This window comes from Sphaeramia orbicularis, chromosome 12, assembly GCF_902148855.1.
Source record: "Sphaeramia orbicularis chromosome 12, fSphaOr1.1, whole genome shotgun sequence".
NCBI classification, from domain to species: domain Eukaryota; kingdom Metazoa; phylum Chordata; class Actinopteri; order Kurtiformes; family Apogonidae; genus Sphaeramia; species Sphaeramia orbicularis.
The window spans coordinates 46,352,046-46,376,816 of NC_043968.1; the positions used below are offsets into that span (position 1 = coordinate 46,352,046).

General features: G+C 38.7%; 1 protein-coding gene across 4 annotated transcripts in view; it reads left to right on the forward strand.

The window, feature by feature from the left end:
• The window catches only part of flncb (filamin C, gamma b (actin binding protein 280)), a 68,188-nt gene that overhangs the window by 20,050 nt on the left and 23,367 nt on the right, over window positions 1-24,771 (forward strand). For all 4 annotated transcript variants that reach the window (XM_030149686.1, XM_030149688.1, XM_030149687.1 and 1 more), the window contains exons 2-23: window positions 4,645-4,893; window positions 4,984-5,081; window positions 5,671-5,821; window positions 6,554-6,672; window positions 6,761-6,838; window positions 8,053-8,215; window positions 8,345-8,545; window positions 10,477-10,599; window positions 12,920-13,057; window positions 13,534-13,660; window positions 13,772-13,908; window positions 14,018-14,211; window positions 14,294-14,407; window positions 14,506-14,649; window positions 15,001-15,124; window positions 15,250-15,410; window positions 15,500-15,590; window positions 16,200-16,369; window positions 16,443-16,560; window positions 16,646-16,908; window positions 18,410-19,007; window positions 20,666-20,839. In XM_030149686.1, the coding sequence (XP_030005546.1) occupies window positions 4,645-4,893; window positions 4,984-5,081; window positions 5,671-5,821; window positions 6,554-6,672; window positions 6,761-6,838; window positions 8,053-8,215; window positions 8,345-8,545; window positions 10,477-10,599; window positions 12,920-13,057; window positions 13,534-13,660; window positions 13,772-13,908; window positions 14,018-14,211; window positions 14,294-14,407; window positions 14,506-14,649; window positions 15,001-15,124; window positions 15,250-15,410; window positions 15,500-15,590; window positions 16,200-16,369; window positions 16,443-16,560; window positions 16,646-16,908; window positions 18,410-19,007; window positions 20,666-20,839 (3,735 nt within the window). The remainder of the gene's footprint in view (window positions 1-4,644; window positions 4,894-4,983; window positions 5,082-5,670; window positions 5,822-6,553; window positions 6,673-6,760; window positions 6,839-8,052; window positions 8,216-8,344; window positions 8,546-10,476; window positions 10,600-12,919; window positions 13,058-13,533; window positions 13,661-13,771; window positions 13,909-14,017; window positions 14,212-14,293; window positions 14,408-14,505; window positions 14,650-15,000; window positions 15,125-15,249; window positions 15,411-15,499; window positions 15,591-16,199; window positions 16,370-16,442; window positions 16,561-16,645; window positions 16,909-18,409; window positions 19,008-20,665; window positions 20,840-24,771) is intronic.

Below are 24,771 nucleotides of genomic sequence, written 5' to 3' on the forward strand. Positions count from 1 at the left end.
CAAACTATCATTTCCCAAAAAATGAAAATATCCTGAACAAATATGTAAAACCTGAACTGTCTTAAGAGAAGTAAGTGTAATTTTAACAATGTTCTGCCTGTTATTAAATGTTTTGTATATTTGTAGATCCACTGTTATCTGCAAGTTGTAATGAACATGTGTAAATGATAAACTGAAGCACAATATCGTTAAAATTGCACTTAGTTTTCTTACGAAGTTTGAGGTTGTTCATGTTATTCACATTGTTTTAAAGGACAGTTTATAGATGTAAAGGAAAGTTTGGAGCTGACATTATTTACATATAATTATGTTATTATTTTACTGGTCCGGACCAAATTTGGCTGAATTTGGCCCCTGAACTAAAATAAGTTTGATACCCATGCAGTAGAGGTTCCTTGTCAGTCTGAGGGCTGTTTAGATATAAAGGATTTGGATGTTTATCTCTGGTCAGTTTTTTTTTTTTTTTTTTTTTTTTTTTTCTGGTCAGTTTTTGTCCCTGCACAGACACTGCACTCTGGAGCAGAAAGCTGTAGAAGCAGGACCGGACTCTGGTTTTCTGCCAGACTCCCTCAGTGTTCCACAACAACTCGACCGGTTAACGTCCAAACACCCACCGACTGTTACAGCAAGACGGTCGCCAACGGTTACCAAACAAACAAGCTGCACAGAAACAATGCAGCTCTGACAGAAAGGCTGCACTGTCTCGGGGGAAAAGTAGCTGCCTTCATCAACACCCCCCCTCGCCTGCACAGCCCCGAGGTGATGGAGAGACTGTGTAATGGTGACATTTAGAAAGAAAGGCTTTATGGGACAGCAGAGTGGAGAGGAAGTCATAGAGGGGGGTGGAAAAAGGAAAAGGGAGTGATGACGATGGAGGGAAAAAATTATTAACAAGATGAAGACCTGCTGGTGCCCCCTACTCCTACTGGATGAAATGTTCATTACACCCCTAAATAAAAACAAAACATAACAATTATTGAACTTTTTTCTGATACTAAAAATAAAGTAATAATGCTAAGTGGAAGAAGTCAGGATATTAATGTCATTTATGTATCCGTTATTTTTCCAAATGCCGGTGAATGTAAATAGCTTCTTACTCTCAAAGATCATTAATCTTAAATCCCAAAATGAAGTATGTGTTTCCTGTCATACAAACCAAATACAAAGTGTGATTTACAGTATAAACCCAGTGAATACTATGCACAAACCTGCTTTGACATTCCCCAATAACACACATCATCTATGAACTTATATGGCAACTCTGCACTGAAGTGGAGACACAGATATCAGTGACTTTATCATTAACTGCATTTGATTTCACACAGCTGGTTTCTTCCTTTTTTCTTTTTTTTTTTTTTTTTTAAATTATAAACCTAAAGTTGACAAATAGTATCTGCAATCCCTGTGATATGAAAACAGTTGTAACACATCCAAGATAAATTTCAGAGTAAGGAGAAAGAATACACAACAATCATTCATCTGGTAAAACTTTTCTTCAACCAAATCTTCTAATCTATAAATGATTTTCTTTTCTATTTGTTGCATAGCAAATGGGTGTAACCAGCGTTGTCCCCTGTTGTTGCATAATCCTTCTCAGCTTGTTTAATTCTGGCTTGAAGGGGTGTTTTTTTGTCTTTGCCAGACTGAATGATATTAAACTTTTCATCCTGGTTTGCTCCCAAAAGTTTTATCTCAGATTTTTGGAACATTACTAAATTTAACTTTCATTAAACTGTCAACTTGATTCATCATAGTCCCATAAGGCCAGGTTCATCCCCACACTTTATTAATGATGTGCCAGTATCAGAGATAGGTCCGGCACCATCATTATCACACAGGAATAAGAGAAAAAAGTTATTTGGCTAGTTTGTATTTCTTAACCTCCTGAGACTCAAGAAAGTAAACATTTAGGCTTGTTTACATTAAATAATTGTTCAATCATTGCCTTGCCTGGAAACAGTATGATGCAACAGTTTTTTTTTACAATTATTTTTTTGTGGAATATCCTTTACATTGGACAGTGGTTTTTTTTTTTAAATTTTTTTAATTTGTGAAACTCTTTTTTTCCTACAGATGACAAAAATGCACTGCTGGGTCTCAGGAGGTTGAGACAAATCACAGTTGTCTTGAACAGTGCAGGATGCAACATAAATTGTAAAATAGTGTTGGAGGAAAGGAGTTAAGGTTGAACATTTACACATGTCACTGACTGTGTCACTGACACTGATGCATGAATGCGTATGAATGTTTGATGGTGGTCAGAGGGACCGTTTGGCGCAAATTGGCAGCTTCCGTCAGCTTTTCCCAGGGCAGCTTTGGCTACAAAAGGAGTTTACCACCACCAGAGTGAGAATGAAGAATGGATCAATAATGTAAAGCACTTTGGGTGCCTTGAAAAGTGCTGTAGAAATCTAATCCACTATTATTCCTTTGCTAGTAGTGGCATATACACTGTGTGATGACAATAAGGATGGCTACCTATGGCTGAAATGCAATTTTAATAAATGTTTAGACATTTGTAACAAACCAAGTGAATTGTCCTCATACTCAACAAAGACTGGTAGTAGTAGTACTGATCTTTGTGCAACAGATATGGGAAGGGGTTTATACAGGTAGAATGTTAGTTGTTAAAAAGTATTTCTCTTACAGTGAATTATTGCTCATGTTGTGGAATCCAATCCATTCATTCATTTTCTGAACCCGCTTTATCCTCACTAGGGTAATGGGGGTTGCTGGAGCCTATCCCAGCTACTTATGGGCGAAGGTGTTGTACACCCTGTAGGAGTCACCAGTTCATCACAGGGCTGAAATATAGAGACAAACAATCACTCTCACATTCACACCTATGGGCAATTTAGATTAACCAATTAACCTATCAGTGCATGTCTTTGGATGGTGGGAGGAAGCCGGAGTACCCGGAGAGAATCCACACAAACTCAGGGAGAACATGCAAACTCCACACAGAAGGGTCCCTTCTTGCTGTGAGGTACGAGTGCTATCCACTGCACCACCGTGTCGACCCAATCCAATCCAATCCAATCCAATCCACACATTTTCCAATCCAACTTTATTTATAAAGCACTTTAAAACAACCACAGTGGACCAAAGTGCTGTACAGAAGATTAAAAGCACAGTGGATAAAAATCAAAGCATTAAGAAACAATAAAATCAAATAAATAAAACAAGTTAAAATATAACAACAAAGCAAAATGTCAACATTTCAGAAGTACAAGGAATACTCCACAGTGTCATCTGGTGGGGCCCCAAATAGAGATACTACAACTTGTTGCTCAGAATAAGCAGCTCTCTCTGTGTGTGATGTGTTCTTTACTTGAACTCTAGAAGTGTGTAACATGTCAGTCTGTTTTCAGCAGCCAACAGAAACACAGAGATGATTTATGAAGGACTTTTTTCTCAGTTCATCCATCGATCCATCAGAAATTGAAGCTGTTTTTTTTAACTCGTCTCACAGGAGAAACATGAGTCTGTTTAAAGTCGACATGAGTTCATGTGGTGAAAACATAATGATGACCTGAAAAGAAAAATGGAATGAGATGAGGGGGCACGACTGTGAGTCATTTGTGGTTTTATTGCAGATGTTTGAGTAGAAAGTGTGTTTATGTAGAGCAGAAAGAAAAAGTCATCCAGGCTGAGAGATGGAACGAAAAATGAGTTTTCAGGTTAGTCAGGACCAACTCTGCTGCTCAGATATGTGTGTGTGTGTGTCATGTGTTTCTTATTTAAACTGACCTCATTCCTCAGACCGGGGGTTGAATGACATCACCTTGCTCCTGTCGATGGATGAAACCTTCACATTACTATACTGACAGAAAAAAAAGCGCTCCTGACATCTGAAAGATAAACAACATGAAGCCAGGAAGTTTTATTTTGGCAAACTGATCTGAAGTTGTTCAGCAGAAACAGGAAACAGGGACAAGAGTTGATCAAATTTAGAAAATATGATACAGACATGGAAATGCTGGACTATGATAGTCTGTCTGTTAGCCGTTAGAATAATATATGGACCAAATCACTTGCAGCCTTAGTAACATTTCTGATCAGTTATATGGCATACCTGTTAACATAAGTATGTGTTTGCAGTAGACCGTACAAAAAGTGGAGACAGCCATTGTGATGTAACAGATTGGGCTGTGGAGTCAGTTTGTCATTTTGGCTCCACAGTGGAGTTAGGGTAGAATGAGGGGTAAAACTATAAAATGATGCCAACATATTAAAAATACCGCTCACTAACACTGTTAGTGTAAATGCCACTGAGTGATTTCAACTACTTGATAACAATGTATACAGCGGTGTTTCATAATAGTAATGTACACAGTCTGGTCAAAAAACAACCAAAAACATCCCATGCTCTAATATTTAGCTTTAAATACAGCATATATTTGCAGTGGCATCATTTCAATAAGCACATGCAAAGTTATAACATTTATTTCCATCATTTTGTTTGTTGTTGCTGAACTTAGACCTGACTAACAGAAACAAGAATATAATTTTTAATAAATATGTGAAATAGTCCATTCAGCTGGATTTGTTTAATTTAAATTAGAAAAATTCTTACATTTTTTCAAATGGAAAAATGTGTATCTGTAACTGCATATATAGTGACTTCCTGCCTTCGTTCTTTAGACTCTAAAGCCATTGTGGATGGCAACCTAAAGCTGATCCTGGGTCTGATCTGGACCCTGATCCTCCACTATTCAATCTCCATGCCTATGTGGGAGGATGAGGATGATGAAGATGCCAAGAAGCTCACACCCAAACAGCGTCTGCTGGGCTGGATCCAGAACAAGGTGCCTCAGCTCCCCATCACCAACTTCCACCGTGACTGGAGGGACGGCAAAGCCCTGGGAGCTCTGGTGGACAACTGTGCTCCAGGTAGTCAATAACCAGGTTAAAGCTGCTATGAACAGTCAGCTCAGTTAGGACTGTCAGAGTAAAAGATTTTGTGATCTGTGCTGCGTTCAGGTCTCTGCCCGGACTGGGAAACCTGGGATCCCAGTCAGCCGGTGGAGAACGCCAGAGAGGCCATGCAGCAGGCGGACGACTGGCTCGGAGTACCACAGGTAGCATTCACCAAAAACAACACAACACTGACATGAGTTACCTACACTTTTGATGTCAAATTTGTACATTCAGAGTAAAACAGACAGAGATGAATACATGTCAATGAAAAAAACACGTTGCAGCATATTTGTCAACGGATAAAATACAGAAACTCTCAACTAAGGTGTGTCATTTTAGATGAAAGAAAACTCTTACTTTAACACTTTTATTTCTCCTGAAGATATAAAACTGCCTTCCTGTTCTGAACAACAGAAACAGATACAGTAACAGCTGTTTGACATTTTACATGGCTTCATGTGGTCACCAGCTGCTGCAAACACACACATACGCCTCATTATTTTGTACTGTTGGTGTCATAAAAAATGATCATCTGAACTGTGATTGTAAGTCCCCATTGAAGTTTCTGCTCATTTATGTTTTTGGACTTATTTCAGTCAGCTTTGCTATCAGCTTTTCGTCCTGACACACATATTTAATGACTCCCTTTTATGTGTTTCTGGCAGGAAGACACTTTTTGAATCAGTTTATTGTCAGTTTAAATCTAAACAATGTGTTGGAACTCTAATATATTAACGTATTCTACCCTAGGTGATTGCTCCAGAGGAGATTGTCGACCCCAACGTGGATGAACACTCAGTCATGACCTACCTGTCCCAGTTCCCCAAAGCCAAACTGAAGCCCGGTGCCCCGCTCAGAGCAAAGACCCTGCACCCAAAGAGGGCCAAAGCCTATGGGCCAGGTGAGGGAACAACAAACCTGAATCTGTTCAGTCTGCTTTTAGTAGTAACTAAGGAAAACCAGCTGTGTGCTCTTTTGATATGGTCTGACAGCAATACTGATTATTTAAGGGTAATACTTGAAAGGACAGTGTAAGGTTTAGGAGATTTTCTTGAATATTGTTAGTAAGAATTGAAACATGTTCTTGACAACCTGAGTAATTACAATTGCAGTGACATTAGTCTGTTTTGTAGTCATTAGTAATGATGTCCAGTATTGTGCAATGTTATGAAAATCTGAACAAAGATTTGTCCAAACTGCAAAGTGATGAACAGTACATTGCAAAAAAAAAAAAAGACAAATATTCCAAATGGTAAATACATTTTGCTTGGTGAGAGTCCTTAAATCTAGTCTAAAGTATGCCTTTAAAGTGGAAAAAATATGAAAGTTGTTTTTGTATTAGAGCAACAACTACAAAAGGCTTAACATTCCTAAACTAAAAAGTTGAAGATGTGGTCTGACCCTTGGGGAGTGACAAGATAAAGGAAACAATATTGTTCTTGTCAAGACAAAGATATGTTGTCCTAAGATTACTTTTCTAATGCAAAACATACTTAACAAAACTCATTGCCTAGAGACAAATTCTTTTTACTCTTGTGAAAGTTCCTTTTTCATGGGCAGACCAGAGTTTAGTTCAAAGGTTATTTATTGATCAAATCCTCATTCTGAAGGTGTAACCTCCTGTTTGTTTCAGGTATTGAGCCTCGAGGTAATGTGGTTCTGAAACCAGCTGAGTTTCTGGTGGAGACGGTAGAGGCTGGACTAGGAGAGGTTCTTGTTTATGTGGAAGATCCAGAGGGACACACAGAGGAGGTGGGATCACATAAACCCAAAGTCATTAAGTGATAAACACGATTTGTAGTTAAATTAAACTTGTGTGTGCTTTCTTTGTCTCCATCAGGCCCGAGTGATTCCTAACAATGACAAAAACAGAACCTATTCTGTTGTTTATCTGCCCAAAGTGGAGGGTCTTCATAAGGTAAGAATGTCAAACTATAATGAACCTATTCTGATGACACTGACTGTGGATGGAAATTGATGAGAATAAAGTGATTCCAGTTCCCATATATCACATATCAATTTGATCCATTGTCTTATCGATTCTCATTGGATTAGGGACTGAACTATAGTACAAATGTCATGTCAAATATGCACTAATATTTTGCATTTGAATAAAACTCATAAAGGGTGAAAGAAAGTTCCAGAAAGTTCCACAACATCAATGCGTCAAATGTGTCATACGCTCTGTTTCCAGAGTCACCGCCCCCTTCACTAAGTAGCCAATCAAAGACGTCTCATTGATGGAGTTTAATTGGATGCTGCAATAAAAGTGTAGCTAAAGGAGTGTGAGAGCTACCTGCTGCAGCCTCTGAGCCTCATCATCATCATCATCATCATCATCTAATAATAATAATAATAATAATAATAATAATACATCAGTTTTATATAGCGCTTTTCTAGGTACTCAAAGACGCATTTAAATATAAATATAGGACATGGAGATTGTTCATAAACAATAGTGAAAGCAGGTTGACACAGTGAAATGGCACTAACATAAACTGTATCAATAGAACGTGGTGGAGTTTAACCTCCTAAGACCCAGCTATGGGTTTTCTGTCCACATTTGTGGGTAAGAGTTTCGCAACTTTATACAAAAGAAAAAGAAAAGAAAACTGTCCACCACAAAGGACATTCCATAAAAATTTGATAAACTGCATCTGTTAAAACTGTTGCATCATGATGTTTCCAATATAGGCACGTATTTAATAAAAAACACAAAAAGCTTGTACTTTGCTGATATTTCCCCGGTCTCACGAGGTTAATGTTGGATGCCTAGCGGTACACTTTGCTTCCAGAGTCACCGCCCCCTTCAATAAGCAGCCAATCAAAGACGATCCATTGGTGCACTTTAATTGGATGCTGTGGTTAAATGTTTGTGCATATTGGAGGTATTTCCCCCTTTGTCTTAATGGAAGCTCTGTAACCTTTGTAAATGGTCCTAGTGTTGTCTTTACTGTTGAAACACAACCATATGTCAGAGTGCATGTGATACATTTGACATGTTGATTAAACCATTAAACAGAATCTTAAAGCAAACATACTAAGGATTCCAAGGAACTGAGCCACTGGGACTGGATTCCCCTCCCTAACCTCGACACACTCACAGACATGACCATCCTTTCATCCTTCCAGGTGAAGGTGCTGTTTGCTGGGCAGGACATAGACAGAAGTCCTTTCATAGTGAATGTTTCGAAGGCTATGGGTGATCCAACCAGAGTTCAGGCCCGCGGGGCGGGACTGCAGCCAATGGGAAATGTGGCAAACAAACCCACATACTTCGACATTTACACTGCAGGTAACTGTCGTTACTGAAGTACAACTTCTACATGTTGGAGTTCAGTCCAAGCAGGGTCTACTTTTGTTGACATCGCTGGGAGAGAAAACCAGTGACAACGCTGTGCTTTTCTGTCCTTCTGCTCGACAGGGGCAGGTGCTGGAGACGTGGGTGTCGTCATTGTGGACTCCAATGGCCGCAGAGACACAGTGGAAATTGTCTTAGAGAACAAAGGGGACAGTATCTTCCGTTGCACCTATGTTCCCGTCTTGGAGGGGCCTCACACTGTTTATGTGACCTTTGCTGGGCAGCAGATTCCCAGAAGCCCCTTCACTGTGCACATCTCTGAAGGTAGGTTTACATTAGGAAAAAGACAGTGATAACACATATGAAGGTGGACGATCTCAGTTAGGATTTTTTCTGTTGAAACTGTTTGTGGATTCTTAAAACGTCTGAATGCCTTTTAAATGTTTTAATGGACATAGCTTGAATAACATTAAAGTTTCTTGAAATATCATTTTGTTTCCTGAACATTAGATTATTCTGTTGTCATACAGTGCATCATCTTAATGTAATGAACCTTTTCACTTTCCTTCTTATAACAACAATCATCAGCTCCTCAGCCTTTTCTCCTAATCTGAGTGAGTGTAACCTGGATAAACCCTGATGCCCAGGCTGACTGATCAAACCATAACATAAGTATTTATTTGCTGTAACACTGTGAATGCTGCTCTAGGTGCAGGTCTGATGGAGCGGTCTTTGTTTACTCCTCAGTACTGGCATTTGTTGACCTTCCCTGAAAGCAGAGAAAAATGGCCTTCAATTGCACAAGACAAAGTTTTTTAAATTAGCTGTTTAGCCTTTTGACTTTTGATATTTATGCTGAACAAACCCACAAGTGAAGATGCACAAGGGGATTTCGACCAACATGGAAACCATCCATGTCTTAGGTAACACAGGTAAAAGCATGGTTTATTAACTGAACATTATTCGTTGTAGTATTGACTGATTTTTGATTGTAATAGTTTTGTGGAAGGTACACTGGTCGTATATGAAGTCAAAAGTGACATACTTGACCTAGGACTTGCTAGTTAGATCTAATCTGAGATGTGAGGTTTATGAATTGGGACCTGTCTGTCATGACGTGATTAAGGATAATGATGTTTGCCTTCATTAGAGCCTCAACAGAAGTGACTTGAATTTGAAGTGTTGACTTGTCAAGCTGTCAGTTAAAGTGGTTTGGATGTCTGATGCCTCCCAAAGAAAGTATTCAGAGCAAGACCATCTGGGAGGAAACCTGGACTCAGAATAAGCTGTAGAGATTGTGTGTCTAGCGTGGCCTTTCAGAACGTAGGGTAAATGCACAGTGGTGGGAAATGCATGAACTTTAGCCTGTGTTTTTTTTCAGACGTGACTTCAGAATTGCCAGTCGTCATGTGGGATATGACTTCAAGAAACTCCCACTACCTTATCCTCATTCATGTAACAATAATCCTTTTCTGCTGAAAACCACATTTTTACATATGAAGTTGATTGGTCTCTAAGTGGTCGACTACCTTTGGCAGGACATGAAGAAGGGAAATAGGGAAATGTTTGTATCGGATCATAACCCTTGGCTTTGAAAACTGGCGTCATGGACAGATATAATGATTGCCTTTTTCCAGTATTTGTGTCGATGTAGAGCTCTATTTTTAATGAAAACAGCAGCCACATTAAAAAAAATCTTTTGTTTTAGGAAAAATATACTTTCATGGTATTGTTTTCAATTTTTGCTTCACTGACCTCTGACCAGTTGTAGTTATTTATTTAACCTGGAATTATTTCAGACTCTGATTGAAAACTGTTGTTTGCCTGTGCCTAGATGTGTTTGATTTGTTTTGTGACAAAACTCTTAGATTGCTGTTGTTTAATGTGACATTCCATGAATTCAGACTAGTTATTTTGATTTGAGTCTTTCCAGTTTTTGTCTTGGAAGTTGGTCATAATTTTGGTGCTTTGACTTGATTTAGCTTCATATCTATCATAATAATTTAACCTAAACTTGCATGATTTGGAAGCTTATGTGAAATGAGCTGTCTTGATGTAACCTGTTGCAGTTACATTTCTTGCCAGTCTTAATTCCAGTTTTACTCTTTCGGAGTAAAGCGTGACTTGCAGGACCCAAACTGTCCCCAACTCTGGCCTGATGTGGGTGGGTGACTCAACTGCTGGCCTGGAGGTCTCTGTCCTCTCTGCCTGTTTACAGACACATGTATCATTTCCATTGTTGTTACCTCCTTCAGTTTCACAGAGCGCCCCACCTCCTGAGTCTCCAGTGCAGCTTGTACCTCAGTCCATTCGCACCCCACCCTCAGACAAGACAAGGAGAGCTCCCCCTCCAACCCCACCTAAACCCAGGCGACCAAGTTAGTACAGGGGGTTGGGAGTGTCACTGGAGCCTGCCTGCGCTAGCCTGGTTCTTCCCACTTCAACTCCAAACTATCCCTGCCTCTGACCCCCCTGAAAGGGGTTCCTGAGCTTTACAGCATGTGCTGGCACTTGCTTCATCCTGAACAGCTTTATCTTCTTCTACAACACAACAAGTCACACAGAAAGAATGCGGATGTGTGAGCCCTCTCTGGATGGTGTGAGGATTAACAAAGAGAGTACACAAACTAATGATAATTATCTGGTGATGTGTGTATTATTTTTTCCTGGTGAAATTAAGTAAATGGAGGTCAGTCCTTGTTTAGCAGGACTACAGGTCTTAAAGCCGAGTTTCATCAGACCAAGTCATCTGAAATTTAGTATGGAGAGTTCTATTTCCTAGAACTTGGTTAAAGTTTTGAATCAATAATATCAATGTTAGCGCTGGGTGCTGTTGCTGGGTAACATAGGATAACAACTGTGCACATGTAGCAAAAAAAACACAGACCAATCTGAAATTCTGTAAGAGCACTTTTCACTAATGATGTTTCTACAAAGTTAAGTCTGTTTTTAAAGTGTAATGAACAAATATCAATAAATCATGATAGCTGTAAGAATATTTACTTATTTATTTTCATTCATTCATTCATTCATTCATTAATCCAGAGAGGGCTTCTGAGTGTGTGCTGGGCCACTTCATATCCAGAACTGGAGACAGTGTCATGGTAGTTTGTTTTGGATAAAGGAAACTGATCCTTTCAATAACTGAAAAAATACATGGGTGATTTTTGAGAGAGAATACATTTTTTAAAAAGACGCACAAAAATTTATGTTAAATAAATTAAATTTCCTTTGTTGAATTAACCAACCAATGAATTAAAATAACATCAATAATGAAAAAGAAAGTAACCCTTCAAAGTGGTGCATTTGACAGTAACTTTCTTTAACGTTTCCTACTGACACACTGAGAGCCTATTATTATTAGTGACCCTTCCATTCATATGAGTGAATGTGGCTTTATTTTCCACACATGCCTTCATTATCGTCGTCATCCTCGTCACTATCATCATCAGCTTGACTTTAACTTTTCCCTCCTTAAATCAGTCAGTAACTTTCTCTCTCCAGCTAACCTTGATTACTAAGCGACATTACTGCCTGAACGCATCATGTTGGTCAAATGTTTGTCTGGTTGAGGTGTAATACATATTGTAAAATACGTTTTCCCATGAATAAACTTTACTTGTTGGTTATTAATATTATTTGTATGGAACCATCAGCCCTCTCAGCCAAATCCATAGATGCAGAGATGTTTTAGCTACTTTTTGATCCAGGTAAAAAATGCAGAGAGTGAAAAAATAAGTGTGTTTAGAGTATTATTATTATTATTATTATTATTATTATTATTATTATTTTATTTATTTTTTAAATCTCTTTGGATACATTTATAGTTGTATACAAATCCTCATTATTTGCACTGTAGTTTGAGTTGATCTTTGTGAATCATCAGAGTGATTCAGTAGTGAGCTTATTCTATTTTACAACTGAAACAAGAACAAAATGCTGAGTTTACATAAAAGAAGCAGAAAAATGTACCAAATTATCCCTTGTAATTAAATTTCTGTGGCTGAAAAAAAGCTCAATCTGTGGGAAATCTCTCAACGCAGACACTTCAGTAATTTCTTCTGAAAAAATGTCCATTTGTTTTGTTTTTAACTTGTGTTGGATCTGCAACTCTGAACTGATAACTGTGTTCTGTTTCATCCTGTTTCATCTTTGCTGCTTTTCCCTTTTCAGCCTCAGCAAACTGCTTCTCTCAGTGCTGGTCAGCTGACTAACAGTGAAATTCCTGCAGCCATCGTGTTAATGTGTGTCTATCAGTGTTGGAAATGTGTTGAGTTTTCACAGACTGTGTCTTGTACTAGGTGTGAGTGATCTTATGGGATGGTTTAATCACATATTTATTGATGTACAATATTTTTTGATCATTCATTCTTTTAAAGGTGTCTGTAGTTATAGTTAATAAATGTTTATATCTGCTTGAAGCCATTTTATCACGTTAGGTGGTGTATGATGTGTCTTTACAGATTACCTTTATTTAGCCTATAGATATGCATACTTAATTAGTTATAAGGAAATCAAAAGAACTATTGTGCATCAGTTTTCTCTCTTATTTACAAACTGTAACTTAGCCATCAGTAAAGTCAGTTATTATATGATTCTTCTTTTCGTTGTTTGTGTGAGTGTTTTTGTTTCATTTGTAATTCAGTATCATTTCCCAGTCTGACCAGTTTCCCTTGTCTCCCTCTGATTTGTCCACAGCCTGTAACCCGAATGCCTGCAGAGCATCAGGCAGAGGTTTGCAGCCGAAGGGGCTGAGAGTGAAGGAAGTCGCAGATTTTAAAGTTTACACTAAAGGAGCTGGCAGCGGCGAGCTCAAAGTCAGCGTGAAGGGACCAAGTACGGAAGCATCTTATCATTCTCATTTTATTAATGCACATATTAATGACAATATTATTTTACTTTTTTTTATCATGAGTTTATGAGGATCACTGGCTGAATAAATAGATGAATGGAAATCTTACATTGTAAAAATGATCAAGTAACACAAATAAATATGTATGAATATGAAATTCTGTATATGAAGCATATACAGAATTTGTTTTTATACAAGTCTTTTTTTTCTATCCTATACAACACTCAGGACACTATTAAATTGAAGGGAAAATTCAGCAGTTTCTGTCCTGATACTTTTAATTTTATTTTTTAATCCCTAAAACATAAATGTGGAAGGCATGCTCAGAAATCTCTTATATGACAGTACATTAATACATTCATTAAAAATCCTCTAAATCTGGGTTAATCTGGCTCAAGGTCATTTTTATCTACACATTAAGGTGAATCTAATCTGCTTGCTGTTTTTGTTTGGATTGCAGAGGGGCTGGAGGAGCCGGTCAAGGTGCTGGAGATGGATAACGGTCTGTATGAGTGTAACTATTACCCCATCACCACTGGAAAATACATTGTAACCATCACCTGGGGAGGACACAGCATCCCACGCAGGTGAGACAGTTGAACATCATTACATATATTCCTCTATTGACTCATAAACACAATGGCTTTTGAAGCCTCAGTTCAGCCTTCAGCCTGTAATGTAGGTCTGTGCGCTCACAGCCCCTTTGAGGTGCAGGTGTCTGAAGAGGCGGGGTCTCAGAAAGTGCGAGCCTGGGGTCCAGGTCTGGAAACTGGAATGGTGGGAAAGAGTGCTGACTTTGTGGTGGAGGCCATCGGCACTGAAGTTGGAACACTTGGTATGTAAAACTGACATCACTTCATCTTGGGTCCCCCTCAGGACAATCTTCACCTCTGTCTATATAATAACAATGGAAAAACGTTGTTTAATGAACCGTTGATCTGCAGGTTTCTCTATTGAGGGTCCATCACAGGCGAAGATTGAATGTGATGATAAAGGAGATGGATCATGTGATGTGCGATATTGGCCGACTGAACCTGGCGACTACGCTGTTCATGTCATATGTGATGATGAAGACATCAAGGACAGTCCCTTCATGGCTCATATCCTCCCTGCGGCCAATGACGTCTTCCCAGAAAAGGTTATACCTTAATATAGTGAATTATGAGGGATCATTTCACTGATACTTTACTGCTGAGCTCAATGCTTGAAATAATCCTCAGGTTAAATGTTACGGTCCTGGTCTGGAGCCGCTTGGTTGCATCGTCAACAAACCTGCTGATTTCACCATCGATACTCAAGGAGCAGGCAGAGGAGAACTGAAGCTCTATGCTCAGGTGACAACCTAAACACTTTAGGACACATGTTTGGATACTGCAATTTGTCATAAATCCTTTCAGTAACAGCTAAGTAAAATCTGTCTTTGAGATTTCAGGATGCAGAAGGCTTCCCCATCGACATCCAGATCACTGATAATGGAGACAGTACCTACTTCTGCGTCTACATTCCCACAAAACCCATAAAACACACCATCATCATCACCTGGGGTGAAGTCAACGTCCCAAACAGCCCCTTCAGGGTACAAAACAAATTTAACATCTATGTGTTTGTTGCTATGTATTCTTTTAATGTTTATGTATGAATATTAATCAGAATATTCATGTCGAATCTGTTTTAAATATAAAACCAAAAAGACATGTTGTCATAAAATAATAGGGGAACCAGGACAGTTCCACAGGGTGCTTTACAGGGTCAGATTTTTTTTTAAATAATTTTTTAAGCTTGTAAGTACTCATAATAACTTATTTGATATTTGACAGACTCATTCTACAATTTCTTGAATATGAAAGTGTGTTGATAATTACTAGATTTCTAAACATGAAATTGGTATTTGTGGAATCATAACAACAAATTTCATCCTGTAAATTAGGTGACCATTGGAGAAGGCAGCCATCCAGAAAATGTGAAGGTTTATGGTCCTGGTGTGGAAAAGACGGGACTGAAGGCCAATGAACCAACTTACTTCACTGTGGACTGCAGTGAGGCTGGCCAAGGTAACAACAGTTAGATACATATACAACTTTTACAACAATACAAATGCAGATATTGGAATATGCTGTTGTATAAAGGGTTGCATTTTGATAAAACTGTAGTTCGTTGTGGTTGTGTTTACCTTCAGGTGATGTCAGCATTGGGATTAAGTGTGCTCCTGGGGTGGTGGGCCCTGCAGAGGCCGACATTGACTTTGACATCATTAAGAATGATAATGACACGTTCACAGTGAAGTACATGCCTCCAGGTCCTGGTCAGTACACCATCATGGTGCTGTTTGCTGATCAGGTGAGACATATGAAAAAATAATTGCTTCTACAAACCTGATCTGTGAAAACAAAATATTAAACACACACAAACATTTCCATGTTAAACAGGAAATCCCTGTCAGCCCCTTCAGAATAAAGGTGGATCCCTCTCATGATGCAGCTAAGGTCAGAGCAGAGGGACCAGGACTCAGCAAAACAGGTTTGTTGAGTGTTAATGGTGCAGAAAGGAAACATGAATTAACATGAACACACTAATAAACAACAGGTTACAAAAAAGTTAGTGCAGTTCTTTTCGGTGTGGATAACTTTATTTATCCCAGATGAGCAATTCATCTGTAGCCTTTTCACATGGATACAACAATGATAGTGGAAATTATTAATAATATTTATATGGCTTTTTTTTGGCATCTTGATTCTGATTGTTATTTCTATAACAATCTTAAATATTGCTATGCAGTTCCAGCCTTAAATTCTAACAGACAATTTTATTAAACAAAAAGAGTTTAAAAACCCCCCAATATGCTTGTGTAATTACGGAATTTTTGAGGAAATAGCTGAATAATAAACAGAATACTGTAGAGTATGTGTAGAGTGAGTCATTATTGCAAAAGTTTAAGTATTTAAGACTTAGGGGCACTTAAGAGGATATAACAGCAGAAACGAAGTATAATGTTCATAATTATGTTTTAATTAGTGTGTTATCACCTGAAAGTAAGAATTGTGTTTTTGTTACCTTAAAATGAACCAATTATGTCTCCAGAGGGATTAGGTCCAGTATTTCTATGCCTGTTTTTTTATTTTTCTACAGGTGTTGAGGTGGGCAAACCCACCCACTTCACCATTTACACAAAAGGAGCAGGCAAAGCCAAGCCTGAGGTCCACTTCACTGCAGCAATGAAAGGTGAAGCTGTACGAGACTTTGAGATCATTGACAACCACGACTACTCATACACTGTCCGCTACACGGCCATCCAGCAGGTACATGATGCCTCCAGTTGTATGATGCACAGTGTTTTACAGGCCTGAGGTAAATGTACTTTGTATTTCTCAGGGAAACATGTCCATCACTGTTTGTCACGGAGGAGACCCCATCCCCAAAAGTCCATTTAGCATCAGTGTGGCACCGCCGCTTGACCTCAACAAGGTCAAAATACAGGGACTAAATAATAGTAAGTATATGTGATAATTTGATGTGAAACACAGGATGTGAAATGTCCTGCACTGACTGGTTCTGTGTCTCTGTTTACATCAAAGAGGTGGATGTTGGGAAGGATCAGGAGTTCACCATTAACACTAGAGGGGCCGGAGGTCAGGGCAAACTAGACGTCAAGATAACATCGCCGTCACGCCGACCTATCCCGTGCAAGCTAGAATCGGGCACAGCCAATGAAGTGCACACGGTGAAGTACATCCCCCCTGAGGAAGGAGCATATAGGGTGGACATCAGCTACGATGGAAACCCCGTCCCTGGAAGTCCGTTTACGGTGGAGGGTGTGATGCCCCCTGATCCCTCCAAGGTGAATTAGTGGGGAAACACATGGATATGTGCAGAGTAGCAAAGACATACTACTATGATGTCCACCACTGGATTTTGAAGCCTAGTGTTTTCATTTTGGATGCTACTATCTTGGCTTTTTGCAGCCTTAAGTGACCATATTTAGACAAGAGAAGCCCCACACTGCAGACCACTGTACAGTTATCATAATTGGTGGAATTACCCAGTTGTAAACATGTTTATTTTGCTGTGAAGTTTAACATGGGGGTTGACTTTCAAGTGGCCCTTCTGTGTTTCCAGGATTTTATCAGACCTGGAGGATTTGCTTAGATGTGCCTAATGGGATTAATTTTGTCTCATGTTCTTTCTACCATATATTAACCCATAAAGACCCAGAGTTACTTTTATGTCAATTCCCAAACGAATTGTTATATCTATTTAACCTTTTCTTAAGTGATTTATCACAATTTATTTTAATGTTTTCCTCTGTATTTTGCATTTTTCATTGTAAATAATGTATTTTCCTGGATTTACTTTCCTATATTTAATTTTGATGTTCATGAAAACTCACAGTAAATTCAAAGGTTATTACATCAACACGGAGAAAACTGAAGAAAAAGAGACTTTATCAGCAAATCTATCATTAACTAAACGTAAACCAACCATCCACTGTCTTTTATCAAACGCTATGGATTTTACTGGTGAATTAATGTTGTAGAAGATGACGGTGTTTCCATGGTAACCACAGAGCCTCTGAATGTCCAATTGGGTCATATCTAACTGCATTTTACCCCAATTATTTACATGTATTGATAGGATTAGTGGATCAACAGGTATTAAACATTTTAGATCAATACATGCTTTTGGTGACCAGCAAAAGCAAGTATTGATCTAAACTGTTGATCCACTAATCCTATCAATACATGTAAATAATTGGGGTAAAATACAGTTATTCATCTTTTCATGGTCATCAGATATGACCAATTTGGACTCTCAGAGGCTCTGCAGTTACTGTGGAAACACCGTCATCTTCTACAACATTAATTGACCAGTAAACCCATGGAGTTGGATCAGTGACAGTGGATGGAGACACTGGGTTTATGTTAAATTAATGAGAGACTCGACTGAAAAAGTCACACTTTCTTCAGTTTTTTTCTATTTTGATATAATAACCTTTGACTCTACTCTGAGCTTTAATGAACATTTACATGACAGTCAATTAAACATAGGAAAATACATGATTTCCACCAGAAAAAAATGCAAAATTCAGAAGATAATATTATAACAAATGGTAATTAATCACTTAAGAAAGGTTAAATAGAGAGAAAAATTCATTTAACAACTGCCACAAAAGTCACACTGGGTCCTTATGGGTTAAAATAATTTTCCATCTACACACTTGTTTACTTGGCAAGATGTTTTCTTAGTTAAATGGTTTCTGCTTTTGCTTGTTTATAGAAATACTACTTGTAGCACCTGAAGGTCTCCTACATACAGTCATTGCCTTGTTTTCTAACTTCCAGGTGCGTGCCTATGGTCCAGGTCTGCAGGGTGGTGTAGTGGGTAAACCTGCTCCGTTTGCCATTGACACAAAAGGGGCCGGTACCGGTGGTCTGGGGCTGACAGTGGAGGGACCCTGTGAGGCCAAGATTGAATGTCAGGACAACGGAGATGGATCCTGCTCCGTGTCCTACCTGCCCACAGAGCCTGGAGAATATGCCATTAACATCCTGTTTGCAGACCAGCATATCCCTGGGTCGCCTTTTAAGGCAACCGTCCAGTCTGTGTTTGACCCCAGCAAGGTGACTGCCAGTGGCCCCGGCCTGGAGCGAGGAAAAGTCAACGAGGCTGGCTCCTTCACAGTGGACTGTTCCAAAGCTGGAGAGGCTGAGCTCACCATAGAGATCATCTCCGACTCAGGAGCCAAAGCTGAGGTTCACGTCCAGAACAACAGCGATGGGACCTACTCCATCACCTACATCCCTCAGTTCCACGGCATGTACACCATCACCATTAAATACGGAGGACATGCAGTGCCCAAGTTCCCCGCTCGCCTGCAGGTGGAGCCGGCGGTCGACACCAGCGGAGTGAAGGTGTACGGACCGGGAGTCGAACCCAGAGGTGAGAGGTCAAGCAGGATCTACTTCACCACTAAAGACAAATGAAGTGAATGGTATTTTATCAAATCTGAATCCAGAACCATGAAAACAATATGATAAAAAAAGAGGATTTGTTGTTTTTACTCAATACAATATATTTATATTTGGAAACCAAAAAGTAAACTAAATTAATATTGAATTTACTTTTAAAAATGTACATAAACGAATCTATATTGTTATGTTTTACAGCCAGAGATTAATGTTTATCTCTTAATGTGTCAATGATTTTAGCCTTTATTTTAACTATCCACCTTTATCTGTGCATGAAGTACAAACATTTGAGAAGTCTTAACAGCTATTCTCAGTAAACTGAAATATTTTTTGCTGCAAACAAATGATATATCAGTAGCTTTAGGCACAGTGTTTTGCTATTTTTTTTTTTTTAGTTTTTGTGAAACTAAAATAACCAAAACTACCAACAGAGTGTTACAAAATAATAAAGACATTATCATTTGCACTTTGTTGCACAGGAATCTAATGAAGTTAGAATGCTAATTATCCAACCCTGTATCACCATGTAATATATAATATATGTATTATATATATTATATAATAACTAGCACGTTGAGCCATGGGGATCCACAGGTTCTAGATATGATAGTTTTTATACTGTTGTGTATTCTTGCATGCTGTACGGCATTTGTCCAGCACTCATTGTCAAAGCGCTCTGGGTATAGCAATGTGATTGTAAGGCTGTTGTATTCCAAAATTCCTAATATCTCCCAATATATTGGTACTATCAACTTGCTGTTTTCACTAGTCTGTTCCTTGACCAAAAATACATTAGCATGCCAAACTGCAGCAGTCAGCTCTTTCCAGATTTTGTGTGAATCCTGAGACACACACGCAGGCACGCACGCAGGCACGCACGCAGGCACGCAGGCACGCAGGCACGCACGCACGCACTACAATGTAGATGAGTCACTGTAATATCCAGTCTGCCTTAATCCAACATGAGAAGGAAAAAATGTATTCTAACTTCTTTTCAGTCACATGGAAAGTTGTTTCATTAAGTGACCTGTCTTGTAACTTAATGAACAGTGTCTGCTCTGTCCCTTTCATGAATCTGCTACACCATATATGTTGTTCATTCTGGTGTCCTTCCCTGCCCTTCCAAAAGTTTCATGAAAATCAGTGTAACCTTGTTTACCTAACCCTCCTGACGAACTAATTTGAGTGTTCACATAATCTCCTTTCTGGGGGGTAGTTCACTTTATGGCTTAAAGTTTTCTTGAGTTTAAACCCCCTATGCAGAGAGAAAATGTAATACCCAGACATGGTATTAAATGTGACATAAAATTCTGTTGCTGCTCATTTTATGACCCCTGACACTGAACTGCTGTTCCGAGGTCTGTGTGAGTCAGCTCTCAGTGGTTTGATTATTGGCCTCTTTAGAGTCAATTATGGCACTTAATAAACTCTCTGGAGGCAGGCTTTCCTTTTTCTGTTTTTACATTCTGCAATGTGTTTATTTGGATCCAGGTTTATTTATTTACTGAGTTTTTACGTGGAACTCGTGCATAAACATTGAGCTTAGCTGAAAGACTTTTTTCATCCTTGGTACCAGTGACTGCACTGGTTCTGTTGGTCCTGATGATGATGTTTACTTCCTCCATGCAGGCGTCCTGAGGGAGGTGACCACACATTTCATTGTAGACGCCCGAACTCACTATAAGAGCGGTGGCAGCCACATCAAAGCATGCGTCTCCAATCCATCAGGCGCCAACACTGACGCCTACATCACAGACAAAGGTGATGGGACCTACAGAGTGGAGTACACGCCATATGAAGATGGTGAGGATCTACTTTAACTTTCTGATATCATGTAGTGTTGTGTTGGTGAGGCAGATAATTTTCCAGTTAAATGTGAACAGAATGCAGTCAGCAGGAGGGTGCGCGGCTGTTTTATAGACGTGTTTTTCCAGAGTAACACATTTCAATTTTGTAATGAAGTGCCTTGTGGGTTTCATAAAGCCCCTGTTTTTCCTTCCCCACAGTCAAAGAAAAGAGGCCACAGAGGCATTAGTGGCTTCAACACTTTAACTTGTTTCTGCAGAGTAATGTTTGTGTATTCGGCTGTTAAAGTAGGTTTCTGATAGCTCCTCTGAGTGGAAACAGTTTACATACAAACACTGCAAAAAAAGTAATCCCCAAATTGACTTGTTTAATTTTTCTTTCCTAAAAATTTTACTAGTTAGGCATGTGTTTCACTAGAAAAGTGCCCTCATTTTAAGAAAATGCATCTAAATTAGAGATAATTGAGATATTCCAGCCAATATTTCACGATATTTATCCAATAACAATGAAAAAGAATGGTTTAAATACTTCCAGCAAAGGAGTAACATTTTTTTCCTTCTTTTATGAGTGAGATCACTTGCACAACATCTCAAATTAAGAACTTTCCTTCCCTATTAGTTTCATTATGGTGTTTCATTGGCTATGTTTTTACTCTAGTTTTAAAAACAATCTTGCCAAGAAAAATGTGTTTATCCTACTGGCAGATGTTTTTGGTCATACCTGGCGGCTCTTTGTAGTCTGGCTGTTTCTTCTGTCTAGCTTCACTGTCAACACTGAAAAACCACAGCTGCACTTGAACTCACTGTTTAATTCATTCCTTATTCAATAATAAATACTCAAAAGTGAGCAGTAATGCTAAACTTTGGATACTTACTCATCATTGGCGTAAAATCATCCATTGGTAAAATGTAGTGCATTGCATTGTAGGATTGTTGAAAGAAAGCAGTGCACATGCTGTGGCACTATTTTTTGTTCCATTAAGTATTTCTTAAGCACACTAAGTAGTGGATAAATTTACACCCTCAGAGGTTAATGCAATTTTGGCAGAAGTTGACAGTTGGGAACAGTTCCCATTGGAAAGACATGGAACACTCATGCACTGATCCAAGAATACAGCTGTACACAACATGCTTATTTATATTCTGTATTTTAAAAAAAAATGTAAATATTTAAGTAACATCTGGTTTTGACAGTTTATGAAGTGCATTAGACTTACCCTGTTGAAGGAAACTGAGACATTTTGTAAAGAGTGGAGTGAAGGTAAAAAAAGCAAAGATGAGACTACGATATTATATTAAGTTAATAACTAAACACAAATGTATAATGGGTAAAATGGTGAATGGTTCTCTGTGGCCTTTAAGTGCTCAGTGACAGAGGAAAGGAGTGAAAGGAGGGCGGGATGAGCAACTGGTATTAATAGCGGGAGCCAGATGGTTTTCCACTGATAGTAATGTGTGACATGTCAGAGCCTATTGCATTGTGGGACAGAAATACTCAGCCCTCGCTCAAGCTGGAATTTTAATGAAAGCTGATTCTCCTCTGGTGCACACAAATACTATGCTCTGACTGAAATGCTGCATGGTCAGAGTTGTCCTTCACACAGTGAGAGTCTTTTGCGACCAAAAGCAAAAGTTCCTGGAGTAATACCAACATTCGTCATCATTAGATTATAAATAGTGTGCCTCTAACCCAGTGTTTTTCAACCTTGGGGTCACATGGAATTCAAATGGGGTCATCTGGAATTTCTAGTAATTGATAAAAATGAATTTAAAAAAACGTACTAATAAAAAATACACGGTGAGTTGACAGAGACAATCCCAATCCATAAAAGACATGACAAACTGTGAAGCTGAAACTGAAGCACTGTGGTACTGTTTATCTGTCAAATGTTCATTGTGGTCGGATTCAGATGCTGCAGCTCTTTCATAATTCATAGTTTGAGTTCTTGTTTGTTCAGTATTAATTGTCAGCCTTGTAAATCCAAGCTGGACTGACTGTACATATCCTGACCAAGGAAAATAAAATTTGCACTTTGTGCAGTAATCTACACCTGGCTTTTCTGGCTCCGTCCATAATAATATATATTATATAGACTAAATGTTGTCTAAAATTAACGTTTACTTTCAACATAGTATAGCAAACTATTACATGATCAAAAACAAATAAATTTTAGCAAGAAAAGTCTCCATTTTGAATGTCTGGGGTCACCAGAAATTTGTGATGTTAAAATGGGGTCACAAGCCAAAAAAGGTTGGGAACCACTGCTCTAACCCAATCTACTAAATCTAAATGTTGACCCACAAGTCATTCAGCTGTCTTATCCCCAAGTTAAAGCTGGGCTAAAGAACAGCATTCAGTTATTGGTTCTTATTCCTAATCTTAATCTGCTCCACATAACACTGTATTGCTTTCTTTTTACTTCAACCCCTATTTTTATCTTTCTTTTTCACTTTCTGATGAATTAGTCCTCTTCATTTTTCTTCACTGATTTCCAACATTGAAGATGCTACAGGAATCATGCAAGTCAAGTGACATGGGGCTCTTTAAGGGATATTTCCTACTGAGATGTCAACACAAATTGTCCACTGGTTTAAGGGTTAGGGGATGCAGTCATTGTGGCTGCCACATTTTAAATTTTTTATAATAATTTTATTTTTCATAAAGGTTTTGTACAGAAAATAGTAAAATCACAAAAACATTTGATGAGGGGTGTAAACAATCAAATGAAATACAATAACAATATACAGGGAAATACAGTTTCATAAAGAAAAGAGAATACATAAATACAAAAGAAAAAAAGATTTACACAAAATCTGGTCTTCTTAATAAAATATATGTCCTCCATTTCTCCTATATTTTATCAAATCTATCATTTTGGAGTCTGTTGTAAAGTGTGATTTGCTCAGTGGTGATTTCTCAAAGACTGCAAGGGAAGCCTGGCTTCCCCTAAAATTACGAAAATTAAATGGTTAAATTCATACGGTTGTGTTGACAATTCATTGACTGCAAATGTGTTAGAACACGTTGATCTCATAGGCGAGTTTGTTCAGAATCAGCTTTATCACAAATCAACGGACTCGATGTTGTTCACTTCTCATACATTCCCGTTGCGCTGTTTTCTCATACGATCTATGGTCAATGCATTTCCCTGTAGATGCTCAGCGTCCATGCACTTCAATGGGACTGAGTGGAACAGTTTTTTCATTGCCTCAAAACTGGACGGTAATTGTATAAATGCCACGATGTTGTCCCGCCCCCGGACGCCCGGTGTCTCTGGGGTTGAATGGAACTGTGGGCGGAGCTCGGCTGGGCTGGACGCCAGGCTTCCACGTGCTGATTGGAGGATCAGTCGAAAGGCTGAATCCCATTGGATTGACAGCTAGTTTGAGATCTACTCCTTCACTGACACAGTTCAGTTTAATACCGTCGCACATTCTGCTGTGCAATCAAGAGAGAAACCACTACAAAATTACTTGTACATTTCTTGCACTGTAAATAAAACACACTCATTGTACTTCCTTGTTTCAATTTAACATAAGTTTCAGCGTTTTCTTGTTTACTTGGTACAATAAAGTCACTGACCATTTTCTTAAAAAGGAATGGAGGGCCGAATTTATGTTTAAATAACTTGACATTTTTTTGATGTAAGCCGACAATGAGCTTCCCCTGTCTGAAAGACGAGCAGCCGCCACTGGATTTGCTCCATCACAAAAACCGAGTAAACAATATGATGCCAGTCTTCCAGGGTTGGGGCTTTTATATTTAACCATTTTTTAGTAATAGCTTTCCAAGCAGCTATACTCAACATTCCAAACAAATATTTAGTGTCCTTATTTGTGTCCAGTGAGTAACCAAAGAGCAACTCATCTCAGTTGAAAATTGTCTGCACCCATAAGATTTTCCTAATCTCTGAATGAATTACATTCCTA